The sequence below is a fragment of the Pteropus medius genome, unplaced genomic scaffold (genome assembly GCF_902729225.1).
Source record: "Pteropus medius unplaced genomic scaffold, Ma_sr-lr_union100, whole genome shotgun sequence".
In the NCBI taxonomy this organism is placed as follows: domain Eukaryota; kingdom Metazoa; phylum Chordata; class Mammalia; order Chiroptera; family Pteropodidae; genus Pteropus; species Pteropus medius.
In genome coordinates, this window is record NW_024340696.1 from 9,587,246 (window position 1) to 9,606,892 (window position 19,647).

The window sequence follows — 19,647 nt, forward strand, 5'->3', positions numbered from 1 at the left end:
TTGCTAGCTATGTGATTTTGGACAAGTCAGTCATCTTCTCTGGACTTTAGTTTCCTCATCCATAAAACGGAGATAATAGTACCTACCTCATAAAGGTGTACTGAAGATTAAATGGGAAAATATGTCCATGTATAGACATGGAAAAAGCTTAAATGCATATTACTATGTGAAAGAAGTCAGTCCCAAAAGGCTACATACTATACGATTCCAACTATTTGACATTCTAGAAAAAAAGGAAAACTATAGAGATAGTAAAAAATATCGGTGGCTGTGGAGATGGAGGAAGGCGAGAGAGGGGGAGGGATGGACAGGTGGCGCACTGTTAGGCAGTGAAACTATTCTATACAATATTGTAAGGGTAGATGCATAGCGTTATGCATTTAACAAAACCCAGAGAACTCCACAACACAAAAAGTGAACCCTAATGTAAACTATGGTCTTTAGTTAACAATGTGTCAATATGCATCTGTTGTAACAAATGTACCATATCAATGCAGGACGGTTAATAATAAGGGAGGAGGAAGAGGGAAGATATGGGAACTCTCTGTACTTTCCCTACAATTTTCCTTAAACCTTAAACTGCTCTAAAAAAAATTAAGTCCATTTAAAAAAAAAAAAGTCATGTATAAAACTTAGCATAGTACCTGGTATATAGAAAGTGTCCAGATGTATAAGGTGCACTGTTATTATTGCTATTGTTATTATTAGCAACAACTGGCAAGACAGAGTCTACCTTTGGGCACTTTATAAATGCAGACCAAGTCTTCTTAGAAGTCAGGGGTCCAGGTCATTAATTCAAGCCCATTTAGCCCAAATGTAGGAGCTGCTCAGTCCACTACAGAGAAAGCTAATTAAGCAATGAAAGAGGAAAGAATGGGATTCTGCAGGAAGCGTCTTGGTCCGAGTCAGGGAGGCAGCCCCCTTCACACTGGCCTCTGGAGAGGAGGAGGCTGCCCTATCTGCCCCAGTGGAAGATGGGTCCCTGCTGCCACAGGAGCCTACAATTAGGAACAGAGTTGCCAGGGCCAAATGGCCATCAGCTAGGAAGTGAAAGGGTGTTGAGAAGGGAAAGAGGCAATGGAGTACACTGCCAGCCAGGCCCCCTGAGGACTCACCTGAATGCCCCTGAAGACGCCATGGGTGTGTATTCTGTATTGGGCGCCACAGAGGATGGGTGTTGTGTGGTTATCACTTTCATATCCCGTGCCATGGCTACAAACACAAAGAAGGGAGAACAAGACTCAGATTGGTCCACAGGTGCCACCGGAAATGTGCACCTGCAGCAGGAGGAATGTTTTTTAAAAGCTCACAGGACCACAGTTGGTTGTTTTTGTTTTTGTTTTGCCTCCCTGCATTGGGTCTACTTCAGAAGTGAGGCGTTGTGAGCAGTTGGCTGCTCGATTCTCCTGTCACAACCACGCAGCCCTCCCTCACACTCAGATTCTCGCAGACACACCACACCATCTGGGTCTATGCCTCTCAGACAAGCCGGGAAAAGTCACAGTGGCAAGATTTCATCCCCAGGAAGTTGTTTACCATCTAGATGGGAGGGCTGACAGCTGTGAATATCTCAGGAATGAGCAGATGCCTCAAGTTCACATCAAGTACAATGGATTTTTGTTGGCACCTCATGACTCAGTTTGTAGCAGATAGCACCAAGAAAGTGATGACACTTACAAGAAGAGATGTTGTGTCCTCAGAAGTGGAGGTTACACATCTGTGGCCCTGCTCCACTTAATCTACAGATGAATTTTCCAGATCGACTTAACTCTTTGCAGCCAACCCACGCCATAGGTGGACATGGAACACTCTTCCTCTACCATTAGACTTAGTCCCCTAGCCAATGCTCAGCTTAACCTTGGACCACTAGTGAGAGCTAAGGGATGTGGAATGTTGAAAAGAACCACTTGGAAGGTGTGGATAGTCTGCTCTAAAAGTATTCTCTCTTTCAGGAGAAAGCTGATAACTGTTCTGTGGTTATTTTACTTCCAAATGAGACAGAGTAAGGGTTTTTACCCACGTGGGCAGCATTTTCTAACCACATCTCAAATCGCCATGGAGAGCTTTTACGAAATACCTCTTTGAAGTAGTGCAGCTGCTTTGGAAAATGTCTGGCAGTTCCTCAAAAAGTTAGACATAAAGTTACCACATGTCCCAGAAATTCCACTTCTAGGTATATTCCCAGGAGAAATTAAACATATGTTTACACAAAAAGCTGTGCATATTGTTTGTGAGCATCATTTATTCATACTAGCCAAGAAGTGGAATCAACCCAAATGGCCATCAGCTGATGAGTGAATAAACAACATATAGTACATTTATAAAATGAAATATTATTTGGTGATAAAAAAGAATGAAATACTGATACATGATAATGTGGAGAAACCTGAAAAACATGCTAAGTGAAAGAAGTAAGTCACAAAGGACCACCTATTGTGTGATTCCATTTATACAAAATTGTCCAGAACAGGCAAATTTATGGCAACAGAAAGTAGATTGGTGGTTGGTTGCTTAGATCTGGGGAAGTTGGAGAGAAATGGAGAGTGACTGCTGAAAACGTCCTAAAATTGTGGTGACAGTCATACCATTCTGTGAATATACTAAAACCACCGAATGGGTGAACTGTATGGTATATGAAACATGTAAGGCTGCTTTAAAAAAATTAGCTCAAGAGATGAGGTCCATGCACCAGCATTTTTTTAAGCCTCCAGGTGCAGTTAACTGGCTGGCAGGGCTGAGAACCTCTACCCTCTGCCTGTTACTCTAGGGATTCCAGAGGTCCCAGTGCCAGAGGCAGATAGCTTGGCTGATGAGCCCACTCCATCTAAAGGTGTGGGGAAAGCCCAGGGTTGGCTCAACTCTCACTCATCCAGGGGAGAAAATTTCTGGAAGGGAAATTTTCTGCCAGGATGACTGACATGTCCACACACCTTATAGCCACAGCAGCTGTGGGGTTTCACATTTAGTTCTGACCTCAAGCTATTTAGAAAGAATTGCCTGTTTCCTTTACTCAGAGCAATGATAGCAGTTTGGGGAGGTGGGTGGCAGTCTGTTTCCCTTTCCCTACTATACCTTGTCTCCACATCTTTCAGGTGATTTTTGATGTATCTGGAGGGAAATGCCCCAAAGTGCTAAACTAGGGTCAAACACATGAAAATTAAAAAGACATGCCAAATCCAGATAGTATTTGCCTTTCTGAACCTTAGAATGTGCCTGCCAAGGAAAAGAGGCCATGTCTGCATTCCTTACAATTATATAGACAGTAGGGAAGTGAGAGTTGGTGACAAATGGTAACGGGGTAGCAGAAAGAGGACATGCTGTTGCCAGAACGTTCTGCCCCAAAGGCTGTGAAGACATGCTGTCTTTGCTTGGTTTAGCCTTCTGCATGCAATCAAAATGTGACATATTTTCTAGGGCTGAGGGATCTATGGGGACACAACGATAGAAATCTGAATTATTTTAAATTTCTACCATCAAAAGGGAAGAATTAGGAATCTCCTATTTCGGTAGCTAATCACTGGATGTTTCTGGGTTCCTGGAGGGTGGTGGGCATAGGAAATAGTGTTTCACAGTTTACTTGTCCCAGGAAACAAACTCCTGCACCACACAAAGGGAATGACATGATCCTCACAGCCAGATGCAAGCCAACAAACAAAGAAGCAACAGGCAACAAGGCTGTACCTGCCAAACATGCCAGGAGATTGTTCTACCAGGTCCATGAATAACAAAGACAGCTGGGCCCCTGCCTATTGACTCTTGCATCTCCAGAAGACAAATACACTCTGCAATCCAACACTTTTCCCAGTGTGGTCTGCCCAGAACACTGAGTAAAACTCGTGGGCATTTAATATGGTGATGACTCTCTCTAGATAAGTAAAGGAAAGCAAGTCGGTGGTCTCGGAATCACATGCTATCAGAGGTAGAAAAATCGTCTACTCTGCCCCCCATTCAAAGCTCCTCTAGCTCATCTTCAACGGTCGAACCAATACGATTGGTGAAAAGTTTCCAAGGCATCCCATTCCATTTGCAGAGAACTTTCCTTGTTAGAAAAGGCCTTCCTAAACCCAGTTGAAATATGCCTCCTCATTTCTGTCTTCTGGAGAACCACACAGTATTATTATTTTACAGCCATCTCTATATTATCTCCCTTTGCTCTGTGAAGAAAACTTGGCCTTGGGGGCAGAAACCAACTTGCTCTTCTCTGCATCTTCTCAACTTAGTGACTGAAGTAAGGCACATAGTCCAAAAATGGTCCATAGGATGGGCTGAATCTAACTCCTCTTCCACATGACAATACTCAGGTATTTGAAGACAGTCTTCAGGTTACAGAGCCGTGGTTCTCTCAACTATGACGATATGAATTGCTGTCTAATTTTTTTACCATCTGGATCCTCCTCTTCTTGATCCCCCTCATTTCATTAAGTGCCTCTCTAAGTGTGGGTTTAGGATGGATCCCAGTGCCCTGGAGAGTGTTTCTACAAGGGAGTGGGGAGGGAGGACCATCCACAAATACAAAAGCCTTTAAAATCAGGGCAGGAACATCAATGCCAAAGCCTGGAGAGTACATGCCTCACCCAAAGGGGTTCCATTCCAAATTTTTCAAAATCAGTATGTCAGTCAAACACAACATAATGCATTAGGCTGCCAGAGCTCAACCCCCAGGCAGAGGACCTGGGGCTTCTCCCCTCAACCTAGACAGAGTATCGCTATTTACACACGAAAGAGCACATCACTCCTTAGCACTCGGGTCACAGTGGTCTTCCTCAGTCAAATAAAATCTCCAAGCACAACCCCCACCCCAGCCCGAACTGCAGTTGAGGCAGGTATCTCCAATCTGGAGCTTGAAGACATGACTTTTTTAAGCTTCAATTCAGGACGATAAAAATATCCTTCAAATTCCATTCTATTTCTTTTAGCAAGTCATTCCCAACTGTTGAAATTTTTTTGACTCTTGATTTGGCTTCCAAAACATTTGCTTCCACTCCATTTCATGTTATCTCTACATTTGAAAGCACCGTTTCAGTGTTGTCATAAGAGGAAAGGATCTTCCCTGCTATTGTTGGAAACTATTATTATATTTACAATCTATATAACTGTTCTCTGGTATTCAGGAAATGATAGGATTCTGGAAGGTCTCATCATGGGTGCATGAGGGAAGACATCATAGAAAACCTTGTCATTTTGGGTTCTAGTCCAACAGAGCAAAAATCATCAGCAGGAATTAACCTGAGACAGAAAGGCTCTGGAAGGTGGCTGCTGCCATGGGGACATGAGCTGTTGTTAAAACCCAGCTGCCAGCTTAGATGGTCAAGTGAAGCTGAGCTCTTTCCCAAGAGAGACAAACCTTAAAAACTTTCCGTTACTATACTGTGGATGAATCAAATAGGAGTGAGGGTAGGATTACCAGAGGTCTGGAACCATAAGTGCAAGAAGTGCAAGGAGCTACCAACCTAATGAAGAGATTTCTAGAGCCAAAGATGCACCTTCTAAATAAAGGAATCACAGAGCCCTAGACAGTGGTGGCATAAACATTCATCATGACTCAGACACAAGGGTTTTATCATTCATGGAGCTGATACCAGAAAGCAGCTTCTAGAGCAGAGTGTGAATCCCACTGATGAAGCAATTGAGAGACCCAAATCTCCCTCGGGGCAGAAATGTGTACAATGGCTTAACCTACCTTCCAACCCAGATAATGAGAACTAAAGTAAAGGAACCCTGGCACTATGCATAGCAAGGCACATGACCCAAGCCTGAGTAAGGCCAGACTTTCTTAGGATGAGAAATTGGTGCTTTGTAAAATGTTTTCATGTTTTTCTGTTTTGTTGCCTGGTAAACTTCCTTTAACAGATCTGATACTCGACCAGCTGAATGAATGACAGGAAAAAGAGATTTGATGACTTCTTGGCCAAGATCATCGGGGATATCACAGGGACTTACAGTGAGGCGTAATAAGGGCGGCTGTGTTTCCGCAGGTGGAGAGAAGCTGGTGGGTTCGGTGTCGACAGGTAAAGATATGAGGAAGGAGGCTGAGAGTGATGTGACTGCTTCTCCTTTCCTGCCACACAGCACTGCACTGGAAACCCCTTGCCAGTTTGATAAACATACTTAAGACAGCTCCTTTGGTTTTGTTGTTCAAGGAAGCACAAATCATTCTTATAAGTCTTTATCCCACGATTCCCTATCTTGTACACAGGACATAAAAATAACTATCAAATGTCTTTGTGCAATGAAGATCCACTATACTAATGACCTTCCACTAGGAGACTAGTAATTCTACCACAAAAAGAAATAAACCTGAGTGTTACCTTGTATGCGGTTAATAAATATACTTTAGCTCCTAACAACTGTTTTCTTCCCTGCGTGCTCCCAAGAACTCATGCTAATCTTACTGCTCTGTGGTTTCCAGAATCTACTGTTTGTTTTTTCTTACTTGGTAACTAAGACATTTACCTGTCTTAACTCTTCTGTCACTTCTCTTATTCTTCATGAATTTCCAGATTATTGGCCAAGAGGCAAAATTATTGTATGTCTTTGCTAAGCTGATCAGAATATGGATTTGGTTCTTTTTTCTTTAAAGCAGAGCCACAAACTCAGATAAGCTTACAGGGGCCAGTAAGAGAGAAAAATAAATGGATAAGGTCCTAGAGAGCAAGATGGCACTGAACTAACTGACAGGGACAGCCACCCTGGCCCCTCTCTCCCCAAGGAGACAGCCAGAGTTCCACTCTACCAGCCAAGTACTGTCAATAAAATGAACCCAGCATTGTCAGATCTTTCTATTCTCCAAGAAAAGCCAGAAATCTGGGTTTTTTTTTTATATGAGATCACTTGAGTTTTAAATTCTGGCAAATAACTGAAAATTTACAGAATCACTGTCAGGTCATACAAAAATGCCTCTGGCCTAAGGACCCCACCAGTTCAACCTCTGCTTTAAAGGCTGAGCAGTGACATATAAGCAGTAAACTGGAAAACTCCATTTTGACTCTGTTGTCTCTTCCCACATGGCAACAAAGTAGAGGTGGGGATGTGCATAATTCTTTAAAAACTGATTATTAGAGTCTTCCAAACCCTTGAAATTTTAAAAGGATGCTATATTTGTACAGCAGGAATGGCCGATGTTAGAGCAAAATCTAGAAGTTATCATCTACAGATGTCAGTGGTTTACCTCTAAATTTCACTGGCCCACTTGAAACTAGGTTTAAGCATTGAAGTTATAGACAGAAAACCATATTCACTATGCATTCAATTCAAGTATACTAGTTTCCTTAGGCTGCTGCAACAAATACCACAAATCTGGTTGCTTAAAACACCACAAAATTATTCTCTTACAATTCTGGAGACCGGAATTCCCAAACCAGCTCTCACCATGCTACAGCCTATTTTCTTCTGGAGACTAAGGGGAGAATCTCTTTCCTTCCTTTCTTCAATTCTTTGGTCCCTTCTTTGCATCATTCTGACCTCTTGCTTCCTTCGTCACATCTTCTACTACTCTTCTGTAATCAAATCTCCCTCTGCCTTCCTCTTATAAAAACATAAGCCCACTTTGATAATCTAGGATAATCTGGGATAATCTGGCCCACTTTGATAATCTAGGATAATCCTTCCATCTCAAGATCCTTAATTTACTCACACCTATAAAATCTGTTTTGCCACAGCAGGCAAGAGTCATAGGTTCCAAGGATTAGGATCTAAATATCCTTAGGGGTCATTACTCAGCCCACCATGACAAAGGAACTGGATTTATTCAGTTTCTTACAGATACATCTGAAAGAACGAAATTAATCTGGATCCTTTCTCTCCAGATTAGTCCATGAGAACATGGGTTCCTTGCCTGAAGACACCTGTTCCAGGCCCACTTATATCATTCATTTGCTCTGTGCTCATGGGTAAATCAGCTAGACCTCCTGTGACTAAGATTCGCCACCTGTGAAATGAGGCTAATAATTTATTTCATAGATTTGTTTGAAAATCAAACAAGTGAACTAGATGGATTGAGAAAATGGCATAGATGATAGAGGTTTTGTTCATCCCTCTTGCAACCAAATCAAAGTTGTGATGGAAACACAGAGCAAACAGCAAGTAAAGTCATATGGTATCTAGATGAACAGAAACACTACAACTAGAGAAAGAAATAATAAATCAACCTGCAATGGTAGAATGTAAGAGGGGGCAAAGACAAGAGGTTGCCTGGTCCCCTGGGGCTGAGTGGGGCAGAGACTATGGTAGCTGCAGACGTTCCTCTTAAAATGGCCACGTCCACAAGCGGACTTTTGCGGTGACAGACCTGCTTGCTCTGAGCACCAGCACTGAGTTGGCTGCTTGTGGGGCACCAGGGACTTACAGAAGGACACTGAGTTGTTGGAGCAAGGGCTAGAGGTGAGGCCTTCTCCTGGGCAAAGGTGCTGGTAGTATCGATTGTTCCTCTGTTAAGCCTTCCCCCAATCAGTGTGTGGGTGTAGCACCACCATAGCTGAAACATCATCAAACTGGATAACAGAGATCACTCTGCCCAGAGGATTCCCTGTAATTGCGTCTCCCCCAATTGTGGCCCCACCCAAGCCACATCCAGTTGTATCCTCATTGAGTCCAGTGCTCCCTGCTGAGCCAACTCCAATACCCACACTGGTGGCAGCTGGCCTCAGTTTCTGATTTGGCCTCTTGAGGCAACTATAAGGACAGCATCTGTAAATTGCTTCCTGAATCTTAACAGATGGCCCCAGGGGACACAGGCTGGGGCTAAACTTGGCCTGTAGCTGAACCTCATTCAGGACTGTGCCACTGGATACCTAATACACAAAGCCATGCTAATAAGACCAAGAGACTTAGGAGCTTTACTTAGTACATAGAAACAGACACAGAAAGGCAGCCAAATGGAAAAACAATGAAGCAGACACCATATGATAGAACAAAACAGAGATCCAGGAATAAAGGAGTCAAGCAATCTTACAGATGCAGAGTTCAAAACATTGGTTATAAAAATGCTAAATGAACTTAGGAGAAGTGTAGATGAATTCAGTGAGATCTTTAACAAAGGGATAAAAAAAAAACTCATAAAGATGGAAATGGAAATTATAAAAGGGAACTAGTCAGAAATGAAGGACACATTATCTGAGATGAAGAGTATATTAGAGGGAATCAACAGAGTGGATAAAGAAGAGGACTGAACCACAAATATAGAGAATGGGGAAGCCAAGGACACTCAATCAGAACAGCAAGAAAAAAGAAGCCAAGACTATAATAATTATATGGGACACAATTAAATGTAAAAATATCCATGGCATAGGGGTATCTGTAGAACAAGAAGTTGAAGAGCTATTTGAAGAAACAATGATGGAAAACTTCCCTAACCTGGTGAAGGAAATAGACTACAACCCCAGGAAGCTCAGAGAGTCCCAAAAAAGATGAACCCAAAGAGGCCCAGACTAAGACACATTATAATTAAGATGTCAAAGGTTAAATACAAAGAGAGAATCTTAAAAGCAACGAGAGAAAAGCAGTTAGTTACCTACAAGGGAGCACCCATAAGACTGGCAGCTGATTTCTCAAAAGAAACTATGAAGGACAGAAGAGCTTAGCACAAAATACTCAATGTGATGAAAACCCAGGATCTATAACCAAGGATACTTTATCCAGCAAAGTTATTATTTAGAGTCGAAGGACAGATAAAGAAGAGGATTGGGAGAACAGTGAAAAAGGGCAAAGGGATTAAGAAGTACAAATGGAAAGATACAAAATAGACATGGAGATATAAACTGCAGCATGGGGAAAATAGTTAACGATGTTATAATAAATATGTAAGGAGGAAGAGGGGTACTAGATTTAGTGGGGTGATCACTTTGTGAGTTATACAGATCTCTAATCACTATGTTATACAACTGAAACTAATATGTTATTGTATGCCAACTATAATTGAAAAAAAACTCATTGAATTGTATAATGTAAATACGAGCAATTACTTGTCTATTATATTTCAATAAAGCCGGAGGTAGGGGGGGATAGTAAGCTATATGGGGAAATTAATATTAAATATCACTCAGTAACCTTATCCCAACAAAATGTTCAAGTCTATGATTATATGCAATAGGTAACCAACAACCCCCAAAATTATTTCTGGTATGCTTCTTACAAGCCTGGAGACTGAGATCTAAAATATTTATACTTTTTGTCCTTAGCGCAACCCTAGGAGTCATTAGGAATATCATCTTCAACAAACGACTTAACTTTCCCTGGCCTCAGCTTCATATAAAATGAGCAAAACAGCCTCTCTCCCTCCTCTGTCAGACTCTTATATGATCAAATGAGATAAGTAAAATAAAGCATGATGCTTTGTACATGGTACGCTCTTAATAAATGTTAAATATTATTAGTATTACCCCCTATTTTACAGCAAAGAACACTGAGGTTTAAGAAGAGATCGAGTTATCTGCCCAAAGTCAGACAGATGGCGAGTGGCAGAGATGAGGTTTGAGTGCAGGCCAGCTCTTCTCTCTTCAAAACTAGCTGGACAATTCTGGCTGTGTAACCCATCCTGGGTTCAAGTTATCATTATGACACTTGAATGATTCCCAGCTCTTTTCTCCAGGGGTATGAATGAAATTAAGCCTGTGGAAGGTTTAAAAAATATAGTGGGAGTGGGTAGGATAAGACAGTGGGTCAGTGAGGAGAAGCAAATTCAAAATATTCACTCTTCAGTATACTTCATCTTCCGTCTCAGGTGCAATACATGTGTTATAAAGAAAGCACAAGGTACACGGATGGAGATGGTCTGCTTAAGTGCAATAGAGCAGTCAAAACAGCCTGGTTTTTATAAAAAAAATTTCCACCTAACTGGAAAAATAAACACACTGTGTGACTTTATTTCTGGCAATGGGTGCGGACCGTACACTTTCTTAAACAGCTTTAAATGCATAAAAATGTATCCTGAGAAAGTTTGCTTTTCCTAGACAGCTTTAAAATACATAATCACTTGTCCTTAGAAAGTTTGCGAAAAGAGAAGAATGTCCCTCATATAACATAAATTATGAGCCCTCTTCATGCTACAAACTTGTACGCTGAGATCTGACCCAGAAAAAACTTAACGTTTGAAGAGTAGCTTCTTTAGAAATGATTAATTTTGATATTCCACAGGCACAAGAAGATTAATAAAAAGGAATTGAGGTTTTACAGATGAGGAAAACCAGAGCTAGCCTGAAATCCCTTATCAACAGAAGAGGTTAAAAACAAAAGAAAGAAGGGGGGAAGAATTTTTTTAAGGCAATTAGCATGTGATATGAATATTTAAAAAGGGAAAACCAGGGCCTGTGATTTCTCTCTTCGCTCCCTGTCATTGGTCAGGTGGGCATCCTCCTATCTCCACCTGTCTTCTCATCTCTGCAGAGTTAATCAGATTGAAGGTAAGCACCTGGAAAAACTTCAAACTCTTTTGTATCCAAAAAAAAAAAAAGAATTTCCCAAAAACCCCTCTTCTCTCTTTATCCTTGATACTCAGACTTATATGAGACACTTAAATCTCTGGTTCCTTTTGGTGTTAAAAATACTTTGATTCAAGCCTTGAGAAGTATAACCCCTTCCTAGTGTGCTGCTTTTAATGGAAATGAGCAATGGAACCATCCATGTAAAGAAATTATGCTTCCTTACACAAGAAATGAAGCTGAACACACCATCACTTGTTTATTCTTGCCAAAAAAAAAAAAAAAAGGAACTCCAAATCTAATCGAGCTTCTAGATCCAACTACCTGTTTTTAGGAAATAAAGAAGATGGAGGCCTAAAGTTAAATGACTAGAAGAGGAAGCAGTCAGCCAAAACCAGACTGTGGGATGTTCTATGGCCAACTGACCTACTATCTCCAACGAATCAAGAGATGTGAAAACAAGAAGGGTGAGGGGTGGGAAGGACAGCTACATATAAAAGAGACTCAAGAGAGGGCAATGAACAAAATAAAACAAGGTCAACGAAACAAAAAGCCACTGCACAAATGTTCACCATGCACAAGGATGAGCCAGAGATAGTTGGACTTGAACTAATCAGCCCTAAAGGACTTAGGGCCAAAAGAACCAGGAACTTTTTCTAGGAAGCCTCAGTGGTCACACCACAATTCTTAGGTTTAAAGATTTAGTGAATGAAAATGTGATGTGCATGTAGCCATAGTAATTTCAAAACCTACTTTCATATCCATTTATAAGCTCCGACTTGGGGAAATGAATAGATATTGAATTATCTTTTTGTACATACTCAGAGTTGGTGGCAACCTACCTCTAGTGCAACATGAATGTTATTTTATTCTTTGCCTGAGTGTGATGAGCTAAGGGCAATGTTGATATAAAATTCAAAATTCTGCACACATATTATCATCAATGCCATCTAGTCATTCTATTTTCTTTGTGTAATTTTATCTTTTATAGTGGTCTTTTATAGTGGGAATGTAACAAATCAGTGTTATATTAAAAACCAAAACATTATTCTGCTCCTGAGAATATAAGGGGAAAGGACAAAAGATGAAGTCTCTCTCGCTAATCTAGCACTGAAAGTAGAACTTAAAATAACCACCAACTTAAATTTGATTGAGTTAAAACACACAAATAATGCCTATAATTTTAGTTCATAGATATAAAATTTCCCCAGAAGTATGGTCTACAAAGAAGAATCATCTATTTTTTTACTTAAAAATTTACATTCCTCCTGCCCTCAGGTGTTTCATTTCAGTTCAGACCTCAAGAACACTATGCATTTTTTACTTTTAACAAAAACATTATATTTTGTTTCACTTTGAATTAAAAATTGCACGATGGCAATAATTCTAACTATTGTGCTTTTTAATGAACACTTTTACCATGAGCACTAGGAAGAAGGCTTCTCCCTTCCCCCTCCCCACTGCATCCTTCATTTATTTTCTATCCAGGTCTCACACATTCTAATGGCGTACATCTCATATATCCAGGTCCACATCACCCCACTTTCATTAACTCTGACTTTTTAAATTATTGAGTATCTCTTGTTTTGCCCATTTCACATCCATTGCACTTTGGTCTGGTAACACAGCCTTCTTTTCCTTTTAGGGAACCACCCCTCTCTAAATCTACCTCAGGCTCCAGGGGTGAGTACATGCCGAGGGCCTGGCCAGTCAGATAACTGCATTCTCTAGCATGACCCAATCCAAGCCGATCAGAGCCTTCCCTGAGTCTTTTGCTGGAGATAAACCAATAGAGAGGCATTCTCCTTGTGATGCTGTAGGTGCCAAAAACCAGAGCTACTGTTGCCACAACAGAGAAAGCTTGTCTGAGAAGGCAGCCAGCACAGAGGAGAACAGAGATATGAGACAATAAAAGTGTTCTAATGACAATGTCTGAGCCCCTGAATCCAGACCTGGGGTTTTAAAACATAGTACCATAAGCTACGAAATTCTCTCTTTGACCTATGCCAGTTACAACTGGCATTCTGCAACCTGCTATAGAAAAAGTCTTATTAATATATAATAACATGGTTACCTAAAGGTAATTAGCTTTATTTTTCAGCAAATATATTGAAACATGATACCTGTAAATGAGTCCCTTCAAAGTATTACCTTTTGGAAGATGCCCACTTGTTCCAACGATGTTATTATTACTAAAAACTTGTTTACATTCCTCTCTTGAGAGTTTCTTTATAGTCATGGCTCACATGTCTTCACTTCCCATGCTGCCGAGTCATTGGCTGCTATTTTATAGGGGACACGGGCTGAGTGGTTAACAGCCTGACAACAATGCTTATATAAATCAGCCCTATGTACCACCAAGCTTTCCTCATCACTCAAAATGGTACACAAACCTCCTCCGACTGACCTTTTTCCTCTGGCTTCACACTCAGAGCAGAGCTAAGAAATATTTTAAATCCAGTTTCCCACAACAGTTTAGGGAGAACACAGTCCAAAAAATTCACGATGTCCCTATTACTTGGAAGAATATTTTTAGGCATGACTTTCCTTCGTACTTCAACACATATAGACATGGGAACTCATGTTCTCATAGACCATCTCATCAGACCATATAAGAAATATATGGATATCCCCTTACATGTGGTCTGATATTGAGGTGCTAGTTCATCAGAATCCCAATTTTACCTAACTCACTGAGTTCTATATCCTCAATGCGTTGCTTCATAGCAGAGGCCACCGCTAGCTCCACCCCAAGGATGGGTGTCCCAAGTCCACAAGATAGATGAACTCTGAATTTCACACAAGAAAGATGGAACAAGGCTTCCACCCAACTTGCTCTCACATTTTTGAATTGGAACAATTTACTCAACTGTACTCAGTTACATAAAAATTGTCCTCCCTGAAACCCCAACATTAAGCAGAGTGCTCCTAGACTAAGATCTCTCCTGCTTCTCCAGTTGAAATGGAGGTTTGTAGGTGATTATGTGTGCATAACCATCTATTCAGCAGGCCCTGCTCTCCAAACTGATGTCAGAAATACAACAAAGTAATTCAAGGTGAAAAAGCAAAAAAAATCTGTAACATATCTAAAAGAATCATATTCACTTTCAAACACATTCTGAGGCTAGAGGCATTACTGTTAAAAATCTTGAAAGGAGGAAATTCTAGGGACATCTGACATAGAACAAAACTTGAAAAAATGTTGAGAAATACCATGTTCTTGAAAAGAGGATTAAATTTTTTTCAAAAGCTAATCTCCAAAATTAATTTTTAAACCTGATGCAGTTCATTCAAAATTCCAATTAATACTTAAAAAAATAAACTTGTTATTTTAGAATGGTTTTAGAATTACATAAAATTTTCTAAGATAATACAGATGGTTTCCACATACCCCACACCCAATTTCCTCTGTTATTAACATCTCACATTACTATGGTGCCTTTGTCACAATTAACGAATCAATATTGATAATGACTTTGAAATTAACAAAATGAATGTAAAATTCATCTTAGAATGAAAAAGAGATAATAGCCAGAAATAGTCTGAAAAAGAAGTACAATGCTAGGAACTTTCATATCAGATTAAACAGATTATAAAATTATAGCAAAAAAAAAAAAAATCTGATACTTGACAGAAAGAGCCAGCCAGACTGATCAAAAGAAGATAATAGTCTAGAAATAGATCCAAGGAATTAGCATCCAAGGATTGATAAAGGTAATATTTGAAATCATTGAGAAAAAAAGATGGATTATTCAAAATAGTTTGGGGATCCTGGCTAGTCATCTAGAAACAAATCAAGGTGAAATGCAGCTGTCAAATAAATTCAAGATTTAATTAATTATTTAAATGTAAAAAGCAAAACAAAAAATTATAGCAATAATAAATAAATTTTAAAAAATATTAGGTTGGGAAAACTTTTTGTAGGCATGATATAAAAGCCAAAAACTTAAAACTATAAAACATAAACTCTACTCAGCCATTATTGCTCAAAAGCAGCCATAGAAAAATACACAATAAAAAAAAATCCTTTGGTTTTTTTCTAGTGTGACGAGAACATTTAAGATTTACTCTCTTAGCAACTTTCAGGTATGTAATATAGTATTGTTAACTACAGTCACCATTCTGCATTAAATGAGGTGACACAGATATTAACTAACCCTATTGCGGTAACCATTTTACAATATATACTGTGTATCAAATAATCACATTGTGTACCTTAAACTTACACAATATGTCAATTATATCTTAATAAGGGTGAAAAAATACATAACAAAAACCACATGAACTGATAATTTTTAATATATAAATAAAAATTTCTGACAGAAAAAAAAAACCATTCACAGGGTTAAAACACAAACCAGAGAAAATATTTTCAGTAAATGACAAGAAAAGGGTTACTATCCTTTTAAATAAAGAACTGTAAATCAATACTGTTACTAGTTGAACTATCCCAGCGCCTAGCTAACCAGCCCCCGCTTGCCCATGGAGCCTCTTCTCTCTCAAGGGCATTGTTCCAGCAATTCTATCTCTCTCCCATCATCAATTTTTTTTCTCTTCTTGATAATTCTCATCGGCAAACAAACATGCAGGTATGTCTATCTAAATATAAATGAAATAAAACAAAACAATTAAAAAAAACCTTCTCCTGACCCCTCTATCCCCACTGAGCTAGAACCCCCCCATTTCTTTGCTCTCCTTTGCAGCAAAACTCCATGAAAGCGTTGTCCAGTTTATCTCCTCCTATGATCTCTTATATCCATCTCTACGAGGCTTTTGCCCTTTCCAGAGGCAACTACAATTAGTGGTTCAGTAAATGTTTCCAGATTTTTTTCTCTGCAGATAAAAATATACCCTAGTACGTTTTTAAAAGTATCTGTTATCTGTTATCTCTGGAACAGATAACAGATAACTTTTTCTTTTCTCCTTCATTATGTTTTGGTACTGTCTGAATTTAAAAAAATAATAATAATAAGCCTGTTGTTACCTTTATAATCAAAAGGAAAAAGTTGTTTTCATTTTAGATGAAGTTACCGTCTTAGCTTTTAGAATACTACATCTATGGCTCCGCCTTTGAAATGAAGAGTTATAAATAAAGCTAGAATAAATTCTTGTTCACTTTTAACAGGAAAAAAAAAAAACCCTACTAAAATATACGGTGGCCCTATTTTACGGAAACATTTATTTGGATGACTTTGTGTCTATACCCATGTTTTTCTAGCTAGCAGTTATGGGTTTTTTCTTGGGTAGATAACAGGGAGAAGAATAAATGTCGAGTAGAAGATCTCAGAAGGGAGCAAGATGGGATCACAGACATAAGAGGTTCAAAGTGCCCCTTTCGATCATGAAAGACATCCTCCATGCACCTGCTATACCCTCTCCCCCTCCAGTACACACAGACACACACATACGCACACACAACCCTTAATCAACCCATCGGAACCCTCATAACTCCACCTCATCTCCCTGCACCGAGTCTACCATGCTGCTCATTTCCAGCTTGGCCGCTTAATCACCATCTTCCCTTTCTATCTTTCCTGCTTAGCTCCTTTCTTCTCCTGATCTGAACAAACCTGTCATTTTCCCTCACCTTTATGAGAAGAAAATAATTCCTTGCTTTTAAATAAAATAGGAACATCGTGTGGAGATGGTAAGTCTGTAAAGTCCAAAATATTTTTTAAATGAAGTTTTTTTTGAAAAGGTTGAGAATATTTTTAAAAGTCAACGCTCTCATGAGGGTTGAAACACAAGATACTGCAATAGCCTATTGATAAGCATTTGCTGAATTAGATCTCAGCGGAAGCCAATCTTTTATTATTAAAAAAAAATAAGGGGAGAGGTACATAGGGGCACAGAGGGTCAAATATATGGCGACAGAAGGAAATTTAACTTTGGACGGCGAACACACAACACAGTATACATGTGACATGTTACTGAACTGTACACTTGAAATCCATATGATTTTATTAACCAATAAAATCCCAATAATTTTAATTTAAAAAAGAAAATGACACAAAAGTATGCATACACATAGAAAAAGGTCTAAAAGTGTATGCAACATAATAGTAGTTTCACTGGGATATTGGGGGGAGTGTTAATTTCCTCCCTTATGTATTTGTGTTTTCTAACTGTTCTTTAATTCATATATGTTACATACATAATTAAAAATTAAATACAGTAATTGAATATTTGTCCATAAGGAAACGGGTGGGAAAGGTGAACAATTAGGGAGGGGAAAATAGCATCCGGGAGGTGAGAAGTGAAAGCAAAAGCAGCAACTAAATTAGTTCACTCTGAGGACAGGGAACGCAGCTCTAAGTCAGAATCTCCACCTCCACCCTGCAAACCCAGGATTCCCATGTTCCGTTCTGCAGTATAGCTGGCTAACAGACCCAAGCCAAGTCCAATGCAAGGCACAGATCTGCTTACAAGGCATCAATGTAACCATCTAAATGGAGAAACTAACAACTTTTTGCAGGGGGTGGAGGTGAAAGAGTACACTCTGGAATGCTGGTATTCACAGAGCTGTTTCTTTCCACCTTTGTTTTTGTGTCTCAAGCTCCAGAAGCCACTTAAAAGCAGGCTATGTGTTTTCAAGAAGTAAATCTCTTGGATAAGTACCTTATGTTCACGAGCTGGAGAGGGAAGGTGCTGGGCTGTGTATTGGAACTCCCAGCCAGAGAAGACAGCTATCTCTTTTGGCTCAGGTTCTCAGAGATGAGACCATGTCTAGCGGGGATTTTCTCCAGATTCAACAGCCTTGGCCCTACCCAAATGCACAGCTTTGTTTGCACCATACATCACTCATCACGAGTCTTTCGTTTTTCCTTTCAAGCATCCACAGGTCAAATACTGTGTGTTCCCAACAGCCTGTGAACTTCTTGGACCAGCAAAGGGACATTCATTTTGCTCAGCACTCCTTTAACATTTCTATTGTATTCGATTTCCCACTCCCCCTACCCAGGTCTCCAGAGAATAACTTCTTCCTTGTTTTAATAACTTGGACCACAGTCAAGGTTGATGTGTTTCTCCATTTTGCAGGATATTTTCTTCAGGAGAGACAAAACAGAGGCTAACAGAATAGCCAAGGCTTGTGAGTAGCCTTAAAAATTCAGCAGTCATTAAGAACACAGAGAAAACGTCTTTAAAAGAAATAAAAAGCAGGCGATGCAAGGCACCACAAACAAACAGAATTATTCATAAAGGTGGATTAATGCTTAGAAAGGGTCTCTGGCGATTTTTTTTCTCTGTGACCCACTTTAAAAATCTAATTTCATTTGTTTGTGGGTAAGGTAAAGTGTCAGAGTTAAAAGAATGGTTTCGCGAAGTACTTTCTTCTTGTCTGAAATTGAAATACAATATTGTTTCAGGTCGTAAAAGTAATTCTGATCCCAATGGTCATACGGAGATTAAAAAAATGAGGAAAGAGAGAAGGAGACAAGAGAGAATCGGTGGCAAGTGTCCTCTGCTCTCCATCATGTTTTCATCTCACCTTGCCTGTGCTCTCCCTAACACCCCATCGTCGCCCAGTAGAATACCACAGCTCCCCGACATCTAATGAAATGTCTTCGTGGACTTGTTAGGACATGAGGAAACAAGCCTATGCTTTTTATAAAAGTAACATTTTCAAGGAAGGAAGACATGAACAAATACTTAGTGGGGTTAGCCTGAAGTACATAATCCTTTAATAAAAAAGTAATAATGCTTCATTTTTATGAGTGATATGGAAATTATATCTTTCTTCTCCAAAACATGAGTCAAACCTCCAGCTTTCCTGTTATATATGTATGTTGTCACCATGATTTTTCTTACCAATGATTTCAAATAGTGTCAAGATACTAGTTATGGATTAAAGCAAAAGACAGTTCTTTCTTTCTATCTTTCTTTATGAAATATCTTTTCTCAGGTTATTTCTCATATTAACAGTGTTTTCATACCTAGCTAAAAGAAAGTAAATTCAGTATCATAAAGAATAATGACACCTAACCAGATTATGTCCCCCTTGGGGAAAAGCCAAACTTTCTACTGGAATAACAGATTCACCTGAATCCAGTTCTTGGCTGTTCATGGGCATGGAGGAAAGAGCTAATTAATTATTCTTTTGAAGAGCTAAAAGAGAGGCAGACTTGTAGGTCGTGACACATCAGCGGGTTTTAAAATCAATTTACACATCACCACCAGCATTTTTAAAATGGTATGGAATGAAGCAGAAAACATCAGCATGCACAGTATGGAA

General features: G+C 39.5%; 1 protein-coding gene across 4 annotated transcripts in view; it reads right to left on the reverse strand.

Annotated features, from left to right (window-relative positions):
• WT1 (WT1 transcription factor) overlaps nucleotides 1-19,647 on the reverse strand; it is a 48,462-nt gene that overhangs the window by 9,825 nt on the left and 18,990 nt on the right. For all 4 annotated transcript variants that reach the window (XM_039866429.1, XM_039866428.1, XM_039866440.1 and 1 more), the window contains one exon: nucleotides 1,116-1,212. In XM_039866429.1, coding sequence (XP_039722363.1) covers nucleotides 1,116-1,212 — 97 coding nt within the window. The remainder of the gene's footprint in view (nucleotides 1-1,115; nucleotides 1,213-19,647) is intronic.